Source organism: Pholis gunnellus (assembly GCF_910591455.1).
Source record: "Pholis gunnellus genome assembly, chromosome: 20".
NCBI lineage: Eukaryota > Metazoa > Chordata > Actinopteri > Perciformes > Pholidae > Pholis > Pholis gunnellus.
In genome coordinates, this window is record NC_136547.1 from 9,133,058 (window position 1) to 9,160,583 (window position 27,526).

Genomic DNA, 27,526 nt, shown 5'->3' on the forward strand with positions numbered 1-27,526 from the left:
GAAAAACTGCCGGAGGGGAAAAGGAGAGAGACCCCGAAAGAAAGCAAAAAGGATTCAAGAAGCTTCTCTGGGACACACAGCGAGGAGGACGTCTTTACAGAAACAGATTAGGAGAACTTTCACATTTGGCACACTAGTGGAGGAACCTCAGGACGAATCAAAATCAGTTATCGGTTTACATTAAAACTGTGTGACGTGTGTGTGCATGACAAAAAACATGCAACTCAAGAGTGACTGATATGCTGACAGAAAAAATAAAGAAAGCCAAGCTTGGAGTGTGATCGGCACAGAAAACTAAAGAGCATGGAGAGAGGTCATGCAACACATGTGACCTAAATGCTGCACTTTTTAACACAGAGTCTCTCCTCGGATGCAGACTATGAAGCGCTTTAAAGTTAGAGTTAGTAGGCGGACTGTGTTAGTATTCTGAGGATTTCCACTCCTAGTAATCAAGGCTAAAGGAGGAAAAATGGCTCCCATTCCAACATGGATGTAAACATAGTAAAGGAGGCCTCGTTGTGTTCACACTGAATGGTGGAGGTGTTGAGGAGTCGTACTCACAGAGATCACCCTGTCGGCTACATGCAGCGTGCCTTCTCTGTCTGCTGCTCCTCCTTCTGCAATCCGAGAGATGTAGATTCCCTAAAATACAAACAAGAAACATTGTCAACTCTTTTGTACATTTCTGGATAAATTACTCACAGTTACTGTGCACTTTCTGTTTGTTGAGAACTACATATAAAAGAGACGTTGCTGTTATTCTGTATCTGTAATTATTCCACAAACCGCTCTGGTCTGTGTATCATATTAGACAGGGTCGGTTTTAAAAGGGTCTGGTGCAACGGGCTGCAATGTCTACAAGCTGAGTTACTCCGTCCCTGTGTGACATCTCACAGTGTGGATCTGAGCTACAAACACAACTACCTATATAAAGTGTGCCAGAGGTAATGAATAAAGGCATTCTGAGATATTAGCAGCCACATAAAGAAACCCACACATACATACATTACAGCTGATTAACAGCATCGTCTTTCATTAGGACTCTAAAGCACAAGCAGCACAAATCATGACCCCTGACATACATTTCTACACAATTTGTTTAACTAATTACATCGTAGCTGAACTCTTTTTCTGCATTAAACAAAATGTGCAAACACATGCAGGAGCTACTGCACCAGATCAAGCGAGTCACTGCATCCACTTTCAAAAGACTTACAGTCAGAGTCGCCTAAATCATACGTTTATGAGTCCTGTGGGCTCGTTGAGCTGCATGAGTTCCAACGCACAATTGCACTTCGCCCAAATATACACCTCGCCCCGTCCAGTTAGAGCAGACCTATCAGGTGTCAGAGCTGGCTATTCATATCTCCGTCTCCCTGGAGATGATGTAAACGCTGCGGCTAGAATAGACGATGTTAAAAGACAGATCTCTGTGACTGAGACGTTACTACACTGCAGTGACCTCACTTCCCAACGTTAAACCTATTATTAATGACTGTACGGTAGATTTTATCTTTAGATAAACTCTCAGTATCATCTTTCTCTTTTAACTGAAACCTATGATCTCAATCGACTGCACACTTCACTCGGATGCAGTTGTCAGATTTGAGCTTTTTGATGGAAAGCTTTAAAAGGGTACTTAATGATATTTAGATTTTAACTTTATTGTCCAACCCTATCTGATCCCACAATGTTTAAAAGGCATTTCACTGGGAATAAGACGTAAACTATAGTGACTAATGGTCAACTTTCTACTCATGATTTATCAACACATGTAGACGAGGAGATGTTCTTCATCGTCCTTACAAAACCTTTGTCTGTGTTTAGTGGGGGGCGGAGTTACGGGTGCGACTGCGTGTCTCACCGTGTCTGCTGTGCGGAAGGCCGTGGAGCCTTTGCCCCCGGCGATGCTGAATCCCAGCCCCTTGTCGTTTCGGATCAGGCAGGTGGAGAACCGCTGGAGAGGCACGCTGGGAGTCGGCTCCATGTTGTAGGCGATGCCGCTGCTCCGTCTCTCCCGCGGGAAGTAGTCGTCCTCCGGCCTCAGCGGCGTGGTCGTGATGGCGTTCTCTGGCTCCACCATCCGCTCCCGCAGCACCGACATGGAGACCGTGGCACCGGAGCTACGAAGAGCTTCGACCGCCGTGTGGTGTTCTGCTTCGTGGAGGTCCACTCCATTCACCTGAGACAAACAGAGAGAGTGGCTGACTTGTAATGCACATCTCTTACAATAAAACAGAGAAAGATGTTACTAAAGTTAAAGTTTAGAAAATGCTTTACCTCTAGGAGTTTGTCTCCCACTTTAACACCTGCTCTGGCCGCAGGACCCTCTTCAGAGACTCTGGAGATGAAGATTCCCTGAACACACAAACAAAAAGAAATGAGTATAATCTCTGGCTTCTGATTTTTTCCGAAGTATCAAGACTCAAAGTACACATCTTACCTCATCATCCCCCTTATAAGGTGTGGATCCTTTCCCTCCAGCAATGCTGATTCCCAGGCCGCCCGTTTGTCTCACGATGGTCAGGTTGTGCTGCAAGTTGAGGAGGGCGGAGTGAGCACAACTACTAGTGAAACGCTCCAGACACCACACGGCTCCAGACAGATTCAGGGAGGCGAGCCCACAATGGTGCTACTTTTATAAATAATTTAAGTTTATAAACGTAGATTTTCACATCTTAAGCATTATGATATATACGTTATGGGTGACCTCCCTCCTTCTGCCTGAAGGTGGTGTCAATCTTATCACATCCTGTCAACATGCCAACATGATGGATGGAGAGAGACTTTGACGTGTCCGGAGCCTAATGTCAGTTTTAAGTGGAAGTTGGATGATTTGTGCCTTGAATTTAGCTTTAAAAGACATTTGAAGTTGGTAGGTTTTGTGTTTTATTACAACATATTGTTAATCTACCAGTAACCACTTAACTGACAGTTGACTTCAGACATAAAGTGAACAAACACACCTTCTAAAGCCCTCTTCAGTTGCACTCAAGGAGCTAGGCCCTTACTGAAAACATACAATGTGTCTTGTGTACTTAAGGGATGAGGGACTTTAAAAAACATGAGGTAAACACTAAGTAAGGCGTAACAGACTGTGTATATTCTGTGTACTTGCAAGCCATGCAAAAAGGGGGAGGAGTGCAGACAAATGAGGGAGAGGTGGAAGGAAACGGGGAGATGTCAAGAGTGACAGATGAAGAGAGTGTGCTGTGTCCTGGATGTGTTGATACCCCGGCATTTGTTGTAATGAGACGACATTATTCATTTCTTAAGCAAACAAATCAGACATGAATACAAATATCCTTGAGTTCACAAATACTTAACCGGCAGATGCAATGTTCATACTGCTAAATGACACTTAAAAATGTTTCAGCACAGATTTTCTTCACCAAGACTAAACCGCATTGGAGAGTATTCATATACACTATATACAAAAGCATGCAAAAAAAAAATGTATTGTTTGCACAAGACTTAATTTTTGCATTACTAATCTGTCGATTTTTTCCTTTGTTTACAGTATGAAAATTAGACTACAAGGAAGTAAACTCCCATCCGTCTTCATCAGCCGGAAAGCTCGTCCTCCGGTTGGCAGTGGAGTTACCGGCTGTGTACCAAACAAAAGCACCTGGAGGAAGCTGGTGAAGCGGCCCATTCATTCCAGGGCGACACAGCGTGGACAGGGGAGGAAAAGGAGCGAAGCAGCAGAAGCAGAGGAAAGGTAGAGAGGCAGAGACACAGTGTGGCAGAACCTGATGCTGGACGGGGATCTACTGTCAACGTTTGAGCTTTTTGGGGTACTGCCACTGTGGGCATCCAGGGGACTAATAATTAATTGGGAAAGTCGGAGTTTCCGACAAATTACTAATATTTCGGCCAATATTTCGGGGGCTTTGATCCGGGCCAGGACTTCCTCTTTCGTTGGTTGGTCATTGTTTGAAATTTGATTAGCAACTCGAGACGCAAGAATGGAGTTTGAGTTGAGAGACTATTTGACATCACAAAAAGCCAATTTAAAAACTCACGTTGACGGTTTATTTTTTAGCCAATAAAAACTACCCCGTCAGACGACTCTTTCGCTCTCCACACTACTGTTAACCTGCATGCAACCACGGCCCGCTCAATCGTGATTGGTCAATACTACTCCGACTACAAACTGAACCCAGAACGCTTCAGATAACCAAAATCATGTCCAGTTACCTACAGATTATGCAAAATATCTCTTTATAGAAATGTCTGTGCCATGAAGGGAGCTGCTGTTCATTGTGATTCTACATCATATGCAGGGAGATGGATTTTAAGTCGTGAGTCATTGCAGACTCTGCTGTTACTCAGAGTCCTGTACGTGATATTTACTCTGCTTTGTTTATTCAGCGGATGGCCAAACAAAACTGAAAGATTAAATAATTCTGTGTAACTAACAGGCTTTCCTGGAGGACATAAGAGAATCAACATGCAGGGGTTTTAAGCTTAACCCTTTCCTGCATCAACAAAAGAGAAATGGAGTTACCTCTCACGGTAGCGTTAATTAACTAACTAAATAAAGTAGGCGAGGTCTGAATCATTTCATAATTTTTAGTCTTCAAAATGTGAGGGAGCTGCATGTTGTACGATTGTCACATGATGATTCCTTATTCGCAAAGAAGCAGTTAGCGTGTGTGCAGCCGATAGTTAGCCAATGCTAACCTCACTGGCTTGGAGTCAGTTAAAAAGAGGACAAAGTACATAATCAAATAGTATTAAAGGGGTCAGCGACTCTCAAGAAAGATTGTTGATATTTGAACTCAAGCCCTGAACAAATACCCCCTCCACATGTACCGTCCCACTCACTCCCACTGTGTTTGTCTTTAATCATCCGTGGGCCTTTCCCCTGTCCACTGCATCAGCATGACCTCTGTTGCCATTGCAAGTTTACTCCCACAATGTGTGAAGAAAACAATAAATGTAATAAATCGTGGCTACTTCATTCCTGCATTCAGGTTCTGCCACACTGGCCGTGTCAAGAGATGAGTTGTGGTTAGGGGGTCCCTAGTGATTGGCTTGGATTAACCATGGATTTCTGTGGGAACGTCCTCCCCCTCTGAATACAGGCGAATGAGTGGGTGAGTCAGGGACACAGAGAGACAGACTGGACGGGAAAGAGTATGTACAGACCTCTTCCTCCTCAATTCGAGCAGGTTCAATCAGCAGATTATTGACTTGATCAAATGACACCCCCTGTTAGGACAGGAACCAGCGAGAGGCATGCGGATTAGTCAGGCCAAAATAAAAATATGCTCATACATACACACACAAACACACACACACACAGACACAATAAAAATAAAAAACTCCTTTCTCACACTTTCCATTGACTCCACCAAACACCCAACACTCAACTGTCTGCTTGCAGGTTGTGGAGACTTCCAGGTCCACCTTGAAGCAAAAGTAATCGCACACTCACACCCCAGCCACCAGAAGCAAATACAGGCAGAGATGGAAAGACAAGAACCAAGGAGCCGAGCTACAGTGCAAAGCACACAGTGTAGAGAGAGCGGACAAGAGAAGGCAAAAGCTCCCGAACAACAGTAAGCCCAGCCTCCGCACCACAGAAAGCAAATTCCTCCAGGAGCAAAGCTTGAATTTAGACAACAAGCTTTTACACTTTCAGCCACAAAAACATCTACAAGATTTTAGAAAATCAGCGCAAAATATGATTTTGAAGAACAATAAAGAATTTTACTCTCTACGATAATCTAAACATCCCATTAAAAAAAAAAGAGACTATTACCATGATATGACACAAACAAGGATCGTTGGATTTCACATTCCAGCTCTGCCCATAAATGTTCTGGTTGGTCTGAGGTCAGCCACACAAACAGACCCACATTCACAAACGCACACAAAACAAGATTCGGTGAGATGATGATGTTTGATCACAGTGTTTAAAAAATTAATCTCTGGAATCAGCATGATGAATCAAAAAAAGACTTCATTAACGTCTCCTTAAGATTCATTTTCATAAGCGGCACCGGAGCAGACTTCACTCATCACCCGTTCATACGTACAAGCACACACGTAACAATGTTACCAGAAGAGGGTGTGAGAATGTCAATACTCTATTAAAACCAGGAGATGGCTGATAATATGGTGAGAGGTTTAGTGCTGAACTGGGCCAGTGGTGGGCAAGAAAAGCCTGCAGCTGCTTGTGTGGAGGCAACATTATCATTTGAAATCAAAGAATTCATATCTGGTATGTTAGTTGTGCATAAATAAAGACCAAGAAACTCGGTTTAGAGTGACTCTCACCAATTTGTCTCCAAGTATGAGACAATATTTGTACATTTTTATCGTTTCTATGATGTGAGGTATTGGAAAGTATTATCAGCAAAGTTCTGAGACTGTTTTCAACTCCTGAGAAGAACACTGCCCTTGATTTACAGGCCAAGGGTAGATGTCTTCGTTTCCTTAATGACCCAGCATGCAACGCCACATCCTTAATATATGCCGGCAGCCCACTCCAAACTGAATGCATCTTGCAAGGTGGTGAGCGCACTCTATGCATACAGTAGTAAGTGTCTGCATAGATGCAATGAGCAAGCAAAAAAATATATTCAATTTAAATATATTCTTACAACATGAACGGAAAGATTAAGCATAAAATAAGTTAATTAACTGATTTGGTGTGTGACATTCCTGCATACTGCATGTCCTGTACCACTAGATGTGTTTGAATGTAGGTGGGGAATTAATGTTTTTCTACTTATTATATGAGACCGTTACCCAGCTTCCCTCTACATTCACTAACTGCATCCTTCCAGTGGTGGGATCTCTCCTTTACCTTTACTTGACTGGAGTTGACCTGGAGCCGGCTGTCTTCGAGCTCCTCCATCCTGAGATGGTGTTGATGGGTGCATAAACTTTGCTCTTCCTCTTCCTCGTCCTGCTCGTTCTCAACAGCCTGCGTCGGAGAGTTCAGGCCGTCGGGGCTGAAGCCCTGCAGCAGCGCCGCCACCGCCTCGGGTTTGGGCAGCTTGTTGATCTTGAAGTGCTTCTTGTAGTGCGGCGTGTCCTTTCTGATCAGACGCTGCTTCTCGTAGGGAATAACCGGCCTCTCTTCCTCCTCACTCCTCTCACCGTCCTCATCGTCATCCTCAACCAAAGCACGGATCATGGGCTCCTCTGCAAAGTGCACAGAGGGCTGGAGAAAAGAGATTTAATTAGTTAATCACAAAGAATTGTTTTTTTCTCGGTTAGAAGGATCAATTGGGGAATTAACATACAACATAACAGTGTTACGGACAAGATGTTTTAAACATTCACCTCAATGTATTCCACCTCCATCTCATCCAGCTCCATCTCATCCTGAGGGTGGTGGCCGTCGACGAGGTCCTCCCTCTGCGACGCCGCAGTCACATTTTGTCGGCCCTCATGGGAAGTGGCCGACACAGTGCTATTGGACACCTGGGAGTCATGGCTCTGATTGGACAGGTCACTGAGCCGCTTCTCCTAAAACCAAAAGCATCACGTTGATTAATTCACGATCAAGTGTACCAATGAAAAACTGCCTTTTGTCTACTTCCTACAATAACGGGCGATTTAGAACATAAACACATCTCTTAATGTTAACTGGCTGATAATCTTTACACAGAATGGTGGATGTACCTGTTGATCAGGGGACTCTTCTTCTCCATCAGGTCTGGATGTGTATGCTTCATTCCTCCTCTCCTCAATCACCTTCTTCATCACCTTCAGCTCACTAGGGTGTGGTGTGGCTCTGCGCTGAAGGCCCTGAAACAAGGAGATTAAAAGCATGAATTAGAAAACAAATATGCATTAGTATAGAGCTGTTATACGTTTACACTCAACGTCAACGCTGATAAGTAGGAGGGCAAAACTAAAAATGATTTGAGCAGAAGGACATGGAGAGGACAGGAAGTGCCACTGTATTGTTGTGTTCCTCACTCTGCGCTCCGCAGCAGCCTCATCGTCCTCCTCCTCCTCAGCCTTGGTCTCTTCCTGGAACTGAATGACCGACACTCGGTTCAGGTTGCTGTCCGTCCAACTGTCATCCACACTGTTCTGCAGCAAGTTCTCTGTGGGTCATGAAGGAAGAGGACAGAAAGAGGACAGAAAGATGACAAACTGAGGTGATGTTCTTGAAGCTGTCCAGTTAACAGTAAAGTCTCCCAATCATTCTATGATGACGTTAGATTTAAAGGTCTTACACATTGGAGTGACTGACCCAATACTCATCCTTTACATGTCTAATGAAAAACAATAACCCATTGCATTAACTAACTGCTACTCACCGAGGCTTGGAGAAGGCTGCTGGGGCAGTAAATAGCAGGTCAGCACCTTCTCTCCTGTGTGCTCATCATCCTCCGTCTGGAACTTGAGCATTGGCTGGGACTGGTTCTCTGCGAGCCACATGGCCTTCAGGTTGAGGTTTGTCAGGGCAAAAGGCAGGTTTTGTAATCTGGACAAAAGAAGGGACGAGGGATGAGCCACAACCTTTTCCTCTTCAGCGAGTAAAACAAAATAGCATCCAGCTGATACTTCTATGATCTTAAATAGTTGAATTGGCGATCACAAAACTCTCTGAAAGTTAAGAGTTCAAGTGCATTCATAGGGACATTGGTGCTGTTAAAAGAAATCAAAGGAGCAATCTCTCTGCAGGATGCTGGTAATGCTAAAAGCATTCTAATTAAATCTTTGACCTTAGCACCGAAGGCTTCTGTGATGTATTTACAGCTCGAGGTGTTCAGTGAGGGTTTACCTGTTTCCGGCCACATCTAGCACATGCAGCTCGGTGGCATCTGCAAGCTCAGCGGGCAGCTTTTCCAGGTGGTTGTCTCTCAGTGAGAGGACGTTGAGGCTGGCACAGCCGCCCAGCTCTTTGGGCACGCCGCCCAAACGGTTGCGGTCTACATTCAGGTTGGTCAGCTTCTTCAGCTTGCCCAGCGAGCGAGGAAGTGACTTTGAGGGAGTGAGACAGAAGTCATTAATATCAGGGGGGGGAATTATAAAGCAGCTTAATGGCTGTTGATTGGACTTAAAAGGTATTAAAAGGGCATACATGAATCCCAAGTGGGTCAGTGTGAGGCTTTTGTAAGTGGTTTAAAGCTGCCTACCTGTAAAAGGTTCTCTGTCAAGACGAGTTCTGTGAGGTTTTCACACTCGCCTAATGAATCAGTCAGGTCGGTCAGTCTGTTCTGGTCCACCTTCAGGATGGACAGCTGTTTCAGACAGCCTGGACGACAAACACAACAAAACACAATGCTGTTTTACAAAGTGTAGCAACAAGACACCACTCGATGCGACATGTTGTGATCTCTATTAATATGGACCCATGTTGTGGAATATTCAGTTGAAAACAGATAAACAGAGCTGTTGTTATTGCCTGTGTCTTTCTTCACTGGCTCTATTTTTCCAGTAGAGGGCAGTGCTGTTCTTAGTACTGTCTGCGGCGGGCCTGCTGCAGGGTTTACTTCATCTAGCGCTGTCTTATTAGATGGCAAACTTTCCCAAATCGTTGAGGTTGTTTCACATCAACTAATGTTGGCCTTATTCTGTCTCGCTGTTTGCGAAACATCAGACACTATTCTATAACAGCAGATGCCCAAATGACATGAACTGTTATGAACTGTGAGGATGGTCCCAACAGAGATGAACCTCAACACAAGACAACATCTAGAAAGTCTCTGTGTTGGCAAATTGAGTATGTAAGCGTACATTTCTGGTGGATTACTTTGTAATGTGAACACCGTATTTCTTCCGTTTACCTCTCAACCATGGGGACAAAAGACAAAATAGTTTCTGCTGTGATAACTTTCCAAATTCTGCTTGTGGGATTTACAAACCATTGTGCATTGTTTTGCCATCTGATAAGGCCTAAGACGCAGTAATCTGTTACTCAAACTGGACTTCCTGGATCATGCTTAATGTCTAACTGGTACCTTAAACAACATGCCCCGCCCCCATCAACACCATCTTCGGTCTGAAACTCTCTTTCCCCCTTGTGGTATTTCACCTATGCTGTCCGGGACGACCTCCAGCAGGTTCTGTGTGAGCAGCAGGTCGGTGAGAGCCAGGAGGCCGTTAAGCTCTGAGGGAAGCTCCTCCAGACGATTCTCAGACACATCCAGACACACCAGTCTCCGGAGGTTCCCCAGCTCCTGCAAACACACGATAAACACCACTTGAAGTGAGTCACGGAGGCCCAATACAACCATTACCATCACAGCACAAACAAGGAGGAGAAATGTGCTAGTGGGAGTTAATTCATAATGAAATAAGTGCAGAGTTCTTGCAGGTCATCTTTAAAAAAAATATTTGTATTTAACTGTACTTACTGGTGGTAATGAGGACAACTGGTTGCGGTCCAGCCATAGCTCCCTCAGGTTGGGGAGAGCACCGAGGGTGTCCGGCTAAGAGATGGGACGAAGCGGAGAGGAGGAGAGGAGAGGAGAGGAGGAGAGGAGGAAGAACATTGGCACAGTTGGTTGTTTTTGTTAATGTTTCAAGGGTCAAGTCATGAACTGCATGTTCTAATCAACACATGCAACAGTGAGTGAATCTGCTCCATTTGAAAACACTTTTCATCTAAACTTATCTGATTTTCTATCTTCAGTAACGTCAAGAAACTTGACCTTTAAATGCAGTAATTCTCTTTGGGATCTTACATTAATTGAAGCTCCAAAATCATTTCAGTGAACCATTCAGTATTTGCTAGCAATCCTGGGCTCACTGAGCTTAATTCTCCCAAAATTGCATCTATTTGAAGTCCAATTGATAAATTGAAGCAAAAACGTCAGTGAAGCAGTGTCTTATGGCAGGCAAAGTTTCATCATGTTTGCAGAGCCTCCGCCCTTGTCAGGTCATGAGGAATTGTTTACCGTCCTATGACACATGGTGGGCGTTGCCAGGCCTAAAGCAGCGCTCACTGTGCGGTATAATGCATGCAGGGCCTCGGGTCTGACAGACCGGCTCTGCTGCGTTTGGTGGAGTAAACATGTGGTTTGGATCATAATTACTGTGAGGAGCAGATTTGTGAAACATGTCATTGTGTGTGTGTGTGTGTGCTGCCCTGGCAGTTCAAACGTAGATTATCTTAAAAGGCACAACTGACAGTTTTTGAGTACTGAACAGCAGAATTAATTATCTTCTGCATACTATATCATATGGTTCAAAGGGGAGGAATTGTTGAATTACCAAAACTTCCAGTTCATTGCTGCCCAGGTCCAGCTGTTCCAGTTTGACCAGGAAAGAGAGCGACCTGAATACGAACAGAAAATAGCACACGCAGTAAGTCACACATGATGTGCCCTGAAAGAACAAAGAGGAGAGCATTGCAGACTATTACAACACACCATTCATTCAAAGTACCGAACATATTCTAAGAATGTTTTCAAACCTACTTCGCTACAGGTGACTTGTAGTTTCTGTCGTGTTCTTGCTCACTACAATAAATTATTTCTTTCTTATGTGTAGGTGAGAAAGGTTCTAACTAAAAAAGTGAGCACAAATCCTCATACATTGTGAGCTTATTGCACGTATTGTGCTTGATGGAGATGGTGGGGAACTAGAGAAGAGGCCGAGGCCCGCACATGTACGCCGGAGGGAGACGACACTTACGTTGGCAGAGACTTCAGCAGGTTCTCCCTGAGCTCCAACGTCACCAGGTTGGCCAGGCTGTAAAAAGGAAGCGTGGCGGCGAAAAGGAGGCAAGTGAAAGACAAAGGGGGGCAAGAGTTGGCAGGTGGCGAGCGGAGAAGGGTGGGGGAGTAAGAGAGAGGGGGGAGAGGAGAGGCAGGTTGGTTAGTCAGATGGCAGGTCTGTTGGACCCGGCTGCCTGGCATGGAGAGGGGCTCCTCCATCTGTCTGAGCACAGCAGTGGCCAAGAGCCCAGACGGCGGCTGCCTCACAGCTCCTTGAAAACCTACTCAGACCCTAATGTATCGAGGGTCTAACTGAGTAGAGGGCCTTCAGATCTTTTTTTAAAGTTCAGGACCATTATTAAAATTTTTTTTTACAATTATCCTAGGAAATGATCCACTACGTGCACATGTACATACTTTCCGATGTCGTTGGGCAACGTCTGCAATGACACGTCGTTGAGTGCCAAGTGAGCCAGCGCTCGGAGTTGAGTGAAACCATCCGGCAATCTGAAGCAGCGAGACGGGAGAGAAAACGGTGGAGATGGACTCTTAGTGTTGTACGGCACATGGGATTACTTAACATCACACTCACAAGACCTATTGGCCCTTTACATATTCCCATCTGTTAATGTATTCAGCATCAAAGCTTTATCCAGTCGTTCCATTGGAGGAAGTTAAAACCTAGACATCAATATGTAAGAAGAGAGCCGTGCAGCAGAGACTTGTAATAGAGGGATGTAATAGAGATGAACTAGTATCCTGGTTAGATTAACCCGACACTTGTTTCAACCAGAGCCTTGTTTGGTCGGGAAGGACATTGTCACACAAAAGCCTGATCTCCTCCAGGCATTTGTTCACGTACTGTGGATAATTGTTGTTTTAGCAACTGAGTGATTTCAAGAATTGCAAGTTGCAAATCAGCATAAAGTGACATGTCCCACTGCATATTTAAAATAGGAAAGATGAGTAATTAGAGCACAAAGATGACACTTGTGCTTTGTTTCATTTTTTTTCTGCATCTGTGCAAACATGATATTTTCTCACAGTGACGGTGAAAAGAGTGACCGGCTGTTCCCCGCTCTCTTACCTGGACAGTGGGTTCCCACTGAAGTCTGCGATCTCCAGGGCCTTGCAAAACTTAATGCTCTCGGGGATCTCAGGAATGTCTGCAGGAGAAAAGAGGAGGTGCGGGAGGGAGGCAGGCATCAGCACCGTGGACACACAGATTTAGAGCGGGAGGGGGTTCGTATCCTATGGACCGAATCATTTTAAATTCCTCGTAATCACAACCAGATGGCCAAGAGGAGGAAAGTGAGAGAAAGGAAAGAAAAACGGAGATAGAAACAGATGGAAGTTGGTGAATGTTTCGTTTTCACGTCTTCATTTTCCTCCCATCATAGAACATTTGCAGTGTAATCACATTTATAGCTGTTGCTTCAGTGCTTTAGTCTCTCCATGCGCTGTAAAAATAAGGGGTCAAATAAAAAGAAACAAGGTAGGGAAACCTATTTGGAAGGTGCTGGTTGGTGTACCGGCTTATTTTTTATTATGAGGCTGTTCATCTAGTTTGCCTCTGTTCTGTCCCACCTCATTGTCAAACTCTGCAGACTGGATTTGGTATCAAAGAATCAGCCAGGAAAGCAAAAAAACATATTGCGTCCGAGGGAAAAGCAGTTGAGCTGAGAGGCAGCTGATTTAGCTGCATGCTGCTGAAATCATAAAAGCAAAGCTTGTGTTTCTTTATGATCTATTTGAGAGTGGGAAATGGAATTGAGCTAAAGTTAGAGCTTTCCCAGACACACAAGAAGATATCTGAATAACTAGCCTGACCAGGTGAAGCCCTTTTACCTCTGGATGCTCCAGGTGCAGGTTAAGAAATCCCTGCTGAGCCAAGCAGCCTATGTGGCTCAGTGTCTCTCTCTGCAGCAGGAGCAGACATACAGGCAGACAGATGGGAAAGGCCCTCACAGGCCGCTGCACACTGCTCCCACTGCACTTGATGCCGTGCGTAGCAGAGCAGATGTCTCTCATCTACCGTGTATGCCCTTCCTGCCACTGAGCATCAGTGTCTTTGTGTGCAGCATGCAATGACACAGAGAGGGCGAGGTGTTTGTGTTACAGCTGAAGAGTTGTAATTTCACCTTAAGTCGCATGTATGAAATATTACTTCCGGCTGCATCATGGTGCTTAACACCACACGTCAGCATTCATTTCTACGCTTGATGTTTAGTGTTTTTTTGGGGGGTGTGGGTGTAGACAGGACCGGAAGGTTATTTTAACGCGTGTCATTAAAGGTATTGTGTGTTAACGGGTGGTCTTACAAGGAGAACTGACAACGTGAACGTACCATTTCTGGAGATGTCCAACTCCACCAGCTGCATGAAGTTGGCCACCTCAGGAGGGAGTCTCTGGATCTCATTGTCACTCAGGCCGAGCTTCCGTAGGTTCAGTAGTCTGAAGAAAGGCTGTGGAGACACAAGACGGCACGTCAGTCACAACACAACATTAAATAGGCAAGCAACACTGTTTAACTATCACATTCTGTTTGTAATGCTATAAAGACACTGCAAATACCAACGGTTATTTTCAAGTTCAAGTTCTCCGAAGCCTAAATTAAATATTCAAACTGCCTTTTTTGCAGACCTACAGCCCAAAACCCGAAAAATATTCAATTAACTACACTAAGACAAGACAAAAGCAGCAGATCCTTACATTTGAGAAACCTAAACCTGCAAATGATTGAAAATCTTTGCTTGAAGAACAGCTTTAATGATGAAACGACTATCTAAATACTTGCTGTGATTATATTCAGTCAACTTATCAATGAATCGACTGATAATTTCTGCATTAATGATCATTTTTAGACCAAAAGTGCGCATAGAACAGTGTATTAAAGGTTTTAAGGGGTGAGAGTGAAGCTTAAACCTTATATATTACGATAAATGTCATTAGTGTTTTAAATGTTGCATAAACTTCTTGTCTGCCTAACAAGAATTACAAGAGCACAAAACATCCTGTATACTCAAGATGAGGGCTGTTTCCAGGACCGCTTTTAAAAAAAAAACATTCCATTATCTTATTCCCCAAAAAATCCTCCTCATCATGGCAACGCCAACCAAACAAAGTGGCTTGCGATGGGAGAGCCGAGGAGAGCGCTGTGGCCGTGCCAAGTGCTTTCACAAGAGCCTGGTTGTTGGACCGGACAGCGCTCAGAAACATTCCTTCGCCAGCCGCGCTCTGTGTGTGTGTGTGTGTGTGTGTCATCTGCCGTTAAGATGGACAGACAAGACAGGCTGGCGGGGAGCAGCAGGAGTAACGGGCCAAACTATGCAGTGATTAACCCCTCAATCAGCCCCACAGAGGACCCACTGTCTGCCCCGGCAGAAGCCAGTCAGCTCCTCAGACGATGGAGGAAGACTCCTGAGAAAGTATGCCGACTCGGGCTTTTCCGAGGGCAGGAATTTGCACGAACTCATTATTCAGGGATGCTTTCTCAACATAGGGTGCACAGACGTCTGCGAGCTTGGAGCCTCAACCTTAATTCAAATTAAACATCTGGGTTTTAGCAAGGCACTCTGGTAATTGACACACAAGGGTTGTTTTCGACAGAGATTAATAGAACAAATTGAAAAACTCCACACAACATGGTGGGAGACTGCTCTACAACCATGCTGACAAAGAGAAGAAGGCTGCAGTTCAGCTCCACTCTGTCCCTCGATGACAGACACATCCTGCTCTTAACTAGCTATGTGTATTGTGTTTGGATGGGGAGTGAGGTGGCTACAGCAGCAGGATTTAGTTTTTCCCCACAAGTGGTTTGCTGGAAGTGCAAGATAGAGCTTGTCAGTAGCTTCCTAATTATCAAAAATTCACTGGCAGTTCAAACTAGAATCCTGAAGGAGAGGGAAATGAGAGGAGGGGAAAGGGCGAAGCCAGGGAGAGACAAAGAGGGTGTTGGCTCCCTGAGAAGCAGGTGACAGGTATCAGGTGACAGGAAACAGGAAACAGGAGCTGAGGACAACCATGTGACCAGGGGCCAAGCCCAGGTGGGAAGTGGCCCCCAGGAGGGGAGGCAACCTTGAACAGGTGACACTCGGGAGACTGGAAGCCTCTCGGGGAAAAGGTGTGTTGAAAAACACACTTTAAAACTTTTCAGAATAGTTCATAACTGCTAAGTTCATCAGTGTAAAGTGAGTCTGATGTCACCGCCGCTTCCCACTGATTGACAGACTTTCAAATGAAACAATGGACGACCAACAGTGTTTTGCGGTTCAACGGGTCAATTGGAATAACAAGCAGGAGCAGTTGGATTCAGTGTATAACACCGTCGTCTCAGCATTGTATTAGTGCGCCACAACTGTCTGCTCGGTGACTCAGGCAGTTTTTACAGGGCTGTACTTGCGTGTGCGTGTGCGTGTGCGTGTGTGTGTGTGTGTGTGTGTGTGTGTGTGTGTGTGTGTGTAACCATTTATAGAGTGAGGCAAGGCGGCACGTTGGTTAGAACAAGTGTGCTACATTTCCTTTTACAACGTGAGTGTTTTAATGAGGGCCTTGTGAGAGTTGTTTGCTTAAGGAAGGGAGTGAAGCTGTGAGCGGGAGGATACAGTACGGTGGAACAGAAAGGAGGTAGGCGGTAGATACATGATAGCCATGTCAGCAGAGGGCAGTGTGGGGTCTCAAGACCACTTACAGTATCACACAGGACACCAGTCACCACAGCAGAATACTATATACTTGTTGTATTTACTCAGACTTAAAAGCATGTTTCAGTTTACAACCAATCAGAGAATCAGCATTAGCCATCTGGGAACTATTGATACGTATAGTAGGAAAGTCTTTGTCTCTTTTTAAAAACAGCGTCAGCGTAGATAAATAACATTAATGGTGGTTAAGGCCTCTATGAGAACTGCCACATCTGCACATATTCCTTTGGACTCCGATAAGGTCTCACACCGGGGAGGATCTGGTCTGTGCAACATCCACAAAGTGACCAACTCAAGCTGGTGTGAAATGAGTTCTGTGGTGTGGGCACTTTGAGACGTCCCCCATTATTACACAGTGACTGGAGCCTCGTTGCCCATGAGCGACCTGTGACAGAGCAGTGTGTGTGTGTGTGTGTGTGTGTGTGTGTGCGAAACTCCGCATAAGACACGCTACACTTCAGTGGGCGTGTGTTCAGCATCGTAAAAATGCTCTGCTTTGTCTTATCTGCTTCGCTTACAATCCACTCAGACAGCGTTAATGTGCCTCAGGATGTGTGATTTGTATGCGTGTGAAGTATGCGTGCGTTTGTGCATTCTGCTGATGTCCTCAAGTCACAGGAGAGAGGATCCTGTGCTGTAGGTCTATACGTCAGCACACGCACACCACTATTTACAGAGTCTGGGTTTACTCTGGTTAACTCCGGGTACAGTAGTAGGACTCAGCAGCACGTGTGCGTGTCGAGGGGAAAGAGCAGCATGTCCACGTGCAATATTTTGTGTGTTCACGTGTATCAGCAGCGGTGGGTGTTTGTTTAAGAGTGTTTATGAGTGCGTTTATGTGCTCTAGAAGAAACTGTAAATTTAGAATGAGGTGTTTGTAGCCCTCACATCATTCCAGAGAAGCTAAGTAAAATGGGACTACAGATATCCAAGAGGCAAAGTGTGTATGTTTGTGACACATGTGAGTAAACTGTGTGTTCTCTGTACGAGCAACGGCCCACTGTAGGTGAAGTGAGCCGAAGCCTGATGTTCACAGAGGCTGTAGTGTTCCAGTCAAGTGACTCCATTTAGCTTACGGTTTCTCTCCAATCATGCCATCAGACTACAGACAGAGCAGACACACACACACACACACACACACAGAGAGATAGACAGACACACACAGAGGCCATAGAGAAACCCCAGACACTGCATGTTTGCCCTAATGCATTAACCGAAGGCCAGGTTCATTGTCTAAAAGACTTCTGATATAACTTCGGCAGAGACGAGGGCACACTATCTAAAACAAAAATGTCTGAACCAACTTGAGCAGGTCTCTGCTCGCCTGCAGAGGCATTTATTCAAAATGTAAAAAAAAAAAAGAAAAGAGATGAGGAAGTCAATCTACTATTTACCCGATCACCCTATTTCTTTCTGTCTTACTCTCACACACCTCCTTTCCTCTGTAAGTGGAAGCCACATTCACCCATTCCAGAGCCTCCTAATCTTGTGCCAAATCTGCCCCGTCTGCCTAGTCTGCATGTCCCCACTCTTGCAAATATAAATTCCCGCACAATGCACACAAACTACACACACTGTGTGCACACTACTGGGGTGAGGGGCTCAAAGAGTGAGAGAGAGAGAGGGGGGGTGGGGGTGGGGGGGAGAGCACATGCTTTTGTGCTGGCCTGGACTCTTTCAGTGTCCGGGGAAATAAAAAGCGGAGAGGATTTGGTTGACTGAGTAACTTGTTCGGTCACTCGAATGGCGAGCCTCATTACTGCACACTGCCTTTCTAAAGATAGCTGCAGTTATTGTTGTGGTATAAACTCGGTACATGAGTGGGCACAGACACGAGGTAGAGTCTCTCTTCCTCCTCGTTCTGAACTTAACATCTTCAGCTCAGAGTCATGTGAAGCTACAAGCGAAAGCACCAGCAGGATTGCTCGCTCAGTCATTTCAAGGCCAAATGCTAATGGAGTAACATGTTGCTCTGCTGATTGGCCAGAGCGTCCCCTCCCCCTGTAGGCCACAGTTTGAATCCCAAAGTTCCCAAAACTTCTACACATGAATGAGACCCTAACTGGTCCTCTTCCCCTCCCCCACACCGGGCCGTCAGTCACAGGCCAGCTCTTGATGCCCCCCCCCCCCCTCCCTGCAGCCCGGTCAGGGGATTCCTCCATTGTCCGAAAAGGGCACCGCGGAGAAGAGAAAGGGGGCTGGAAATGGAAGGACGAAGACTTGAAAGAGGAATGTTGCAAAGGATAACAAAAAGCAGGAATGACTAAGAAGGATGGAGAAAGGGAGTGGGGAGAAGAAAAGGAAGATTGTGTGCGAAGAAGAGAGGAGAGAGCCGAGAGAAAGGGAGTGACGGAGGATTATTAATGAAGAATAGAGGGTAAACAATGGATTCCCACAGTGCTCTGGACACTAATGGGGACAGAGACCTCAGCCACTGACCAACACATTATCTACACCGACTCACTGGCCTTCTCTCTCATAGATGAATAAAGTCTTTTATTAATCCAAACACGCAACAACCCTCATTAACGTGGTTTAGTGTGGTCCACTGTGGCCCATATACAGTGTGGATTACAATGCTCCCATTGGCCTCATAGTAAAGCCTAAACACATTAGGCCGACGATACAACCGTCCCACTTCCTCTGCCCTCACCCACTGTCTCCCACACACCCTGCTGCATTTGTGAGACAGAAATAAACCACAGCATCCACGAAACACACCAGCACCGCACCGCTGAATCGCACCTATGTTTCCTAATAGCGCCAATCAAACACGCTCGCACACAGACCACAAGGCACAGAAGTAGGCGTGTGTGTGCAGATGTCTTTGTGTGGCCAGGTAATGGTGTCTGTGTGTCATTGTGCATCTGTGTGTGTGTGTGTTTGTGTTTCACTTAATCTGGCTCCATTGCCTCAACAGGCCACACAGAGCGAAGGGGCGGGGCTAAGCCGGTATGAGTGACAACAAAGCTAACTCCCATCACCTCCACCTGTCCCGGTGGCTTTGATCTGTGCCGAGAGCAAACACAGCCGAGACTCGAGCCAAGAGACGTCTGAGCCCACCGCCACACATTAGCAGGCCTTTACCTCTGAAGGAAAAGCAGCCATTTTTATATTTTAAAGGCTCTTAATGAACCCTAATGTTGTGTATTATAAAGTAAGTACACTTGTAGCACCTGAGGCAACTAGTGGTTATGATCATGCTGGCATAGATAGTGCTCTCTCTAGTTCTGTCTGCCCTATGGACATCCTGTGCTTCGCTGTGCTGCCATGTTTTTTTTTTTTAAGTGAGGATGAGTCAGGACAGAGTCGGAGAGGAATGGATCCATGTACACAGTTTATGTATGCGTGTTTATGATTGTATGTATGTGAGGGAACCCTGTACTAAACACCTCCAAAATACCTAAATATACAGTACAGTCGTATATAATGTTTCTCAGCGACTGCCAATAAACTTCTTACAAAGTAAACATGGTTAATAAACCCCCACCCTCTTGCCTCCCGAGTATGCCGATGACTTTTGTTTAGTTGACACAATACTATTATGTTTCAGTGGCTCCTGCCTGAATACAACCTGGAATGTTCCACTTATAGATTCCTATTTGACAGCTGTTTACACCATGTCAACACACACTTTCAAATAAATAGAAAGCCTATATCACACTTGTTGATGTGGACTCCAGAGGGCTGAGAGAGAACAGGTGGACATGGTATTGTGTGGCTCAGAGGCTCTTACACTCACACATACACAAGAGTACTGCTGTGGTACATGTACATGTACTGCGATAGGATTTGGAAAAAAAAATCCATACCTTCTAACTTTATTCTGTTTTTTTTTTCTGTAAATACGGTAAATACTGCGGCACTCTTGTTGGAACTAAGCAGCATGGTCAATACTTGGTAAAGCGTTTTTTAAATAGACCAGTAATCCCTCCAGTGTTGCCTACTGGTGGGCTAATCACTGCTTTGGTTACTAAAACCGTCACGGTGATCGAAAAGCTGGCACCACCGTAGAGACACCGTTAACACAAACACATACAGAGATAAAGAGAAAGAGAAAGAGAGAGAGAGAGAGGAATCACAGAGTACGAAGCACAGATTTGCAATCCAAAACCAAATTCAAAGCAGCAGCCGGGCTGAAAGCCTTGAACTTGAGCTCCGACACCTGCCTGCAGTTTGCCTCCGTTTCAGGTTTCATAAAGCCCATCTTCCACAAACACTAATAGAAAATCAATAGATTGTTGGAAATCTGCGAGAGGAAATGATCGTGTTAGGAGGACCAAATCTAAAAAGGCCTCCAAAGAAGGTGCAGCAGAATTTACACCAGCACTGCCTGGAAATTCAAATGATGACTGATACTGCAAGTGACCTGACCACAGAGTGATGGCCCTGAGGTTTGTTAGCAACAATTGTTTGCTAATACATTAGTAGACAAGGAAGCTCCTGCCGTGCTCTCACACAGCAGGAATGAAACTGTAGAGGAGGCCCTCCACCTCCTCCTCCACCTCCATCCCCCTCTCCCGGACTTCATCACATGCTCTCCCATTCTCTTTCAGTGTTCCCACAAACATGAGACAAAACCCGAAGCCCCATTGTTTATAGTCCACAGAGGACGTTTGGCTCTTTCCTGGATGGGCTGGATCCGGTATGTGCTGCCTGCCTGCCAGCTCTGCGTTTGTCCCACAGTGAGGCTGTGCTGCAGGGGAACCAACATGGCTACCAGGGCCTCCAGGCATATACAATATATATAGTATACTGTCAACACATAATGTGATCACACACACACACATTAGCAACAGCAAGAGGAGCACTTTGGCTCTGTAGCTAGTTGACTCAGCGTAAATAGAGAGAAGATATGAATGTAGCGCCTTAAGATCTTTTACTATAGATACATTGTCAAGTATTACACCTTAAAGAGGACTGGAAGTGCTTGTGTGTGTGTGTGTGTGTGTTATCAGTGCACGAGCAGCCCCGGTACAATCGATGCATTGTATGTGTCCAGGTTGTGGCCTCCCTCACTGGATCATGAGATTCGGTGTCTTATCGTTTTCCAGTAAACGTCTCAGCATTTCTTCCTCTCAGCAGGCTTCAAACTGCTCTCTGTGTTTATATTTCTCTCTCAGGAATGCCTGAACCTGACATGGAAATAGACAGCGATGGACATACCAAAGTGTAGGATTTCGGCTGACATATTTAAGATGAAATACAAGTGAACATCTGCGCCGTGTCATCACAAACAGGGGAACATTACTGCGATGTGATTTGGCTTTACGTCTGTAGTCATGCGATTTCTTTTGTTGTTGCTTTATTAAGCCAGAAGAGCACTTATAAGCACACATGCTTATCCACAATACAAGGCAGAAGACAAGGATGCCGTTACTACAGTACAACCCCCATAAATGTGTCACGGAGACGGCATAATTACAGAGTTGTCTGCACGACTCTGGAGAGGATCAAGGCCAGGAACACCCCAAACACAAAGCCCACAGGCTGGCACATGCTGAGCCCCAATAGCTGTCTGAAACTCTTCTACATGCCTGATGTCAAGAACCTGGATTGTGATAGCAGATCTAAAAATACATGACAGGGGGAACCTGCACATGAGAAGAATCACACCGTACTTTAGAGCACATGTTGTACCTCTGCCAGCATGCCATGTTCCTCGTCCAACAAAAGGGCGAAGTGACCGGGTGAAACCAAACACGCATGCAGGCTCAAGCTGTACTCGTCCTTGACCTTACCCGACATGTTCCCGTCATCAAAAGAGCCGACAGATTGCCGAGCGGCGGCGAATGCAACACACACGAGCAGCCAAGTCATTTAAACACAAACACGCACTGTGATGGTGGATTTAGCAGGGTAACAATGATAAACTAAAAGGGGGGGAGTTGTGCACCAAAATCCCCAACATTTAAACTTTTATATCATTTGTCAACTACCTCCAAAATATCTTTGGCATTTCTGGAGCTCAACTTATTTTTGGGACAACATATACACACTGACACCAATATATCTGAAGACATGAAGACAAGAAGACATAACGGAGCTAACAGATAACGTCTATAATTGATAATTGAGTTACAGTATGGTGCGTTCAAGCTCAAGTAAAAATGAGTATAAAGTTAAATCATACCGCTATCATGATGTGTACAAAATGTAATCTTGTAAAATGTAGTTTTTGGCAAGAAACTTGAATAAATACAGTAGTTAAAAGGAGCATTATAAAATAGATATTAGAGAGGGAATTATGACCTGTTTAACTTCCTAACACCGCTCTAAGCAGCTTATGATCCATAATTAAAACTACTAATGCTCCAGGAAAATGTTTAATCAAAGCAAATATTAAAGTAAAAACACCATAATGTATTTCCTTATCATTTGAACTGTGTTTGTATGTAAATAACAAAGACGGGCTAGAAACTAAATGAACACTGTTCTACATTCGTTCAGCTGAGCTCAGTTTTCCCATCTGTGTTTCAGGTCCCAGAGGTTCACGGTCCGTCTTAATTAAAACACTGTTGGAATGAGTCGTGTAATATTTAACACGGGGAGACTTAAATTAAGCTTTGATCAGCTTGAGAATTCAACTGAAGCAAGACGTGCGTATCACGCATGCTTTAGTGTTTGTCTAAGTATAGTGTCTGTGTGTGGGCTTCAACAACAGGAATGTGACATGTGTAAGTTCAAGTGTGCATGTGCGCGTGTGTGTGTGAGAGCGAGAGAGAGGGCAGGGTAAGCTCCTGGAGATTCCAGGCATGCCTGTATTTCCTCGGATGTCACGTGCTGCAGTGCACACACAGCTCTGCTGGGTTAATTACACAGAGCGTACCAAGCCTCGCATTTTCCCCCCCAAAATGTTTCATAGTGAAGCAAAACCATGATTAAGATAACGCTACGGCAAAGTTGCCTAAAATGCCAAATCAAGCCGATCAAAACCAGAGTAAATCTTTCTTAAATGAAAGACTAGAAGTGAGCATTTATATTTGCTGTATTTCATCTCCTGGAGCCTAAATATGGGTTTGTGATGTTTTGGCTGAACTCTTACGCAACAGCGATGGAAGAAATATTATTAGAAAGCTGCCTGGTGGCAAAGACAATGAACACAAAGAGTCGCATTGTGATCTGATGCAATTCCTCGAGTTAAAATAACTGACCTTTTACCAGAAACAATGCTCCATCTTATCAGCGCTCGCTGAATCACTCATCACATTCAGCTGTTGTGTTGTCAACCGACTCAAACAGCAGACGTCAACACAAGAAAAGGCAGAGGAAACCGTTCAGTGCTGAGGCCAAAACATATTGACAAGATGGTCCAGACTCCTTTACATTTTCAGTACCAGCAACAATACACTGGGCCCGGAGACGTTCACATGGAGTCCCAGTGTTTTCTCTGTACCGTTATGCAGCTGTGTTGCTTGAGGGCAACAGTTCCACATTTCATATATATATATCTGTCAGTTCTGTCGGGGCTACAGGAATGTGGTGGAAATTACTATTATTTATCATCTTTATAACTGGACTGCCTTATTATTGACAGAAAACTGCTTCCACTTTCACACTGCAATAAAACATGTCATACTTAAAATAAACATATAAATCACAAGATCTTTGTCTTCATATCAAATCAAAAGTGTGTCACGTTATGGCAGAAAAATAAATAAAAATTGATTTTAATGTACAGAATGCTCTGCCAGAGTCAAAGTAATTTATTCCATGTACGTGTGCATGATGTAATTTCACAGTGGAGGTGTGAGGCGAAGAAAAATATGATTAAAAAAAGCTGAATAAAACAACTAAACTCATTTAGTTGTTTTATTCAGCTTTTTTTAATCATATTTTTCGGGTGGATTTATCTGTGGGCACCGTGAGTCAGCACACTCATCTAAAACAGTTAAGTTACAGCAAAAAGACACAACAATCAAACACAACACGGTACGTTTCTATAACATTCAGTGATCCTGGCTAACGGCAAAATCAATAGTGTGATCAATAAGGAGGAGAGGAAGACAACAAAGCAATTTAGATAAGTTGGAAATGATTATTTAGTCAATGATAACTTTAGTGACGGGAAACTTGAAACACTGAGCTCTGCAATACGGCTGTGTTATAGCATAGTGAGTGTGTGTATGTGTGTGTGTGTGTGTCAAAGGTATGGTTGGCTTCACTTATAGCGGGGCAGCTGCTTTCAAAAAAGCTTTCAAAACAACCACAATAAAAGTATCACTGATTACACATTTTAGATATTTTCCCAGATTCGTTCATGGTCAAGATAGATGCCTTTTCTTTTTTGTGCTCTGTTGATGCCAGGCGGTGAGATAGAGTGAGACAAGTGAAGAGTGCTCAAGAGGTGTAGACACGGCCGTCACAGTAGTGAACACTGTGTATCACTGTACTCCTTTATCATGACTCTTGAGCTCTGGGGCTTAACATTCCTTCACGGGTTGGTGCCACATCTTGTAGGATTACAGAGAAACAAGGTGCTTTACGTTAGTTATCATAAACTCTATGAGTCAGGAGACACTGTAGTGTGTGTATGGGAGAGGCAGAAACACTGCTGTACTAGGAGGGCGTAAACAACAACAAAACATAAGCCGATTTCTTTCTCAAACCTCCTGTTTTTATGCCAAGAAAAAAGAACCAGAGTGGAGATGGTCTCACCAAAACAGGGCATTCCACGGCTCACTTGATTATTCCCACTTCCTGCTCGCAGAGACACTCCCAACAAAAGAAGAATCAACAAAGAACAACACGGCGTCAACACATCAGACTGAGAACAGAGCTGTGTGTGCTTCCTGAAGCAGAGAAGTCCTTTTAAACTGCCCACCTGTTTCAAAACACACGTAAAAGCAGAGCCCCTCTGTTGTGGTAGCTGTTGTGTAGATGAAGTGGTTGCTGATTGGTGAAATCCCCCAAATCCCATTGCTGAATAGGTATTAAAACAGAACTTGTGGTTAAGTGGTTAAACGCGGCTTCTTTGTCTAAATATAGCAAGTATCCTGGATGGAGATGAGCGAGCTGGAGGTGTGGGACGGTGACCCATTCAAAGCCACAGAGTACACAGAGGCTGAGGGTGGCTATCAGCGTTCAGGGTGATAGATAGAGGCCTTCAGTGGCAGTGTGTGGCCAGCAGATAAAGGGCAGCATTTGTTTGTGGTTGGTTTAATGCCATAACCGGCTGACCTTTCCCCTTCACAGGGAGGGACATCAGCACCCTCACAGGTTAGCATCAAAAGGACCATTTGTGTGAAGTGTAGTTCCTGAGCTCCTGCGTGATCAAACGGTTCAGGAAGAGCATCTTATATTAAAGAAATATCAATTCTGAAGTCAACCAATACAAAGAGACTTCAATCTGTGGCCTAAACATAACCTGTTAAAAATGTGCGAATGCAACAGACAGTTTACTCAAGCAGAATAAACAGTACAGTTTGAGACTAACAGGATGGGAAATAACCAACCTTGTACTGGGTAATTACAACATGTGTCTGTGTTTACCAAGCCTTCCTGACAGGTAGCAGGTAACATTTCCTTCTTAGGACAGAACCTACGCAGTATTATGTAGTTCTGAGTACAAAGAATATGAGTTTGTGGGTTGGTTTTCATAATTAAAGTTAAATCGTTCTACTGGTGGACGTACAGAAATACATTTAACTGGTAAATCGGGGACTTTTCCCTCTGACCCTTTTATTGACCCAACCATGAATCTACATCTACATGTATTATTTGTAACCCTAAAACGATGCGACTTAAGACAGAGATGTTTTTGCTCAACTACGGTAGAAAACTGAATTTGCTGCTTAATACCCACCGGATCATTTAGCTAATGTGAAATCTGGCCACCAGCCACTGACAAGAACTAACGTTTCTTGCTTCCTTAACCTCTGATATTTCTAAACACCGGCTGCTTGAGAGGATGAAATCAACACATAACACAATGGGGCAAGAAAAGAGAAATGGGGACAGTGTTGCTAAAAAAAAAAAAAAAAGGCGTCACCTTGCACATCTTGTCTTTGTGTACTTACTGCCTGTAGCCAACAAAGCCCTTGTCCTATCACGGTGCTGCAGCATAGCAGCCACAGACTCTCCCCAATGGCAAACAGCTGCCACAACCACCACAGCCATCAATTATTCACCGGGGCTTTGCCTTCTTGTTTACCTTTGTGACCGACATGGTGCATGGGAGGGTGCTGAGTCATGGACGCGTGAGTTTATCGGCGCTAGGTCCAAATCACGCTGCCGAAAGTAAAACTAGGGAATCGTTTACTGTAGATGGGATGCATCAAGCAAGGACTGAAGACTATACATAGTATATAGACATATTTACTTGTACATACTGTACATAATTATCCTTACTGCATTGACATAACCCAGTTAACACTGCTGCCATTTCCCAGAAAGAAACACGTGATTTTCAAAGAGAAGGGAAGGAGGGAGGATGTGCGTGTGTGTGTCAGAGAGGACAAAGCTGAGGATCCATCTAGGTGCAGACGTCTCCTAAGGGACCGGCTGTTTGCTCCGTGACCAAACACCTGACACTGCATGTCAGGCCTGACTCTGGTGTTCATGGTTGGATCCACCTAGAGCCCCAGAGGACCGGGGATCAGCTCAGCTCCATGATCACTTCCTCCAGTGGAGCTCCCCCTTCTCCTGTTAATCCATCTCCGGAATGAAATACACCCCCCACTACTACTACTACTACTAGGCTACATACTCACTCACTCTCTCACACACACACACCTCCCATTACCCCTCTGTCCCACCAGATTGGGGGGGGGAGGGCGGCAGGCAGGATGTGAGACCAGCTGGTCATCAGCTCAGACAAAGAAACCTGCTGAATGTGCTTTTGCATCAAAAAGAAATCTCTCACAACGCCGTTTTCTTCGTGGCCTCACCAGCGCTGGATCACTTTTCGGTCAAGTGGGAGGGGCCCGATTACAAAAGTTTAAAGAACAACTCCACTTCTGTTTTTCTCACGGATGCAGTCCTCTACAATCAGGGTGGAGCCATTTCAAGCCACAAACTGAGGAGATCTTGCCTAATACATGAACACAAAAACATTGACAACTACGTAAGATGTATTTACACTCTGTGAGCAATAGTATCTCCGGCTTCAACGCGCTTTACCAAAGCAGGAAGGAGGAGGAAGGAGAGAGGAAGCAAAGAGCTGCACCAGAGTAACGATGTGGT

The 27,526-nt window shown here is 44.7% G+C and overlaps 1 protein-coding gene across 1 annotated transcript in view; it reads right to left on the reverse strand.

Moving 5' to 3' along the window:
* Positions 1-27,526, reverse strand: part of scrib (scribble planar cell polarity protein) — a 53,043-nt gene that overhangs the window by 21,035 nt on the left and 4,482 nt on the right. The window contains exons 2-21 of the mRNA XM_079181140.1: positions 13,987-14,104; positions 12,727-12,805; positions 12,057-12,146; positions 11,617-11,673; positions 11,194-11,257; positions 10,335-10,409; positions 10,013-10,157; positions 9,114-9,232; positions 8,759-8,958; positions 8,292-8,458; positions 7,945-8,075; positions 7,645-7,770; positions 7,303-7,488; positions 6,821-7,180; positions 5,771-5,839; positions 5,155-5,217; positions 2,444-2,533; positions 2,281-2,358; positions 1,865-2,182; positions 562-642 (exon numbers count right to left, since the gene is read on the reverse strand). Coding sequence (XP_079037266.1) covers positions 562-642; positions 1,865-2,182; positions 2,281-2,358; positions 2,444-2,533; positions 5,155-5,217; positions 5,771-5,839; positions 6,821-7,180; positions 7,303-7,488; positions 7,645-7,770; positions 7,945-8,075; positions 8,292-8,458; positions 8,759-8,958; positions 9,114-9,232; positions 10,013-10,157; positions 10,335-10,409; positions 11,194-11,257; positions 11,617-11,673; positions 12,057-12,146; positions 12,727-12,805; positions 13,987-14,104 — 2,616 coding nt within the window. The remainder of the gene's footprint in view (positions 1-561; positions 643-1,864; positions 2,183-2,280; positions 2,359-2,443; positions 2,534-5,154; positions 5,218-5,770; positions 5,840-6,820; positions 7,181-7,302; positions 7,489-7,644; positions 7,771-7,944; positions 8,076-8,291; positions 8,459-8,758; positions 8,959-9,113; positions 9,233-10,012; positions 10,158-10,334; positions 10,410-11,193; positions 11,258-11,616; positions 11,674-12,056; positions 12,147-12,726; positions 12,806-13,986; positions 14,105-27,526) is intronic.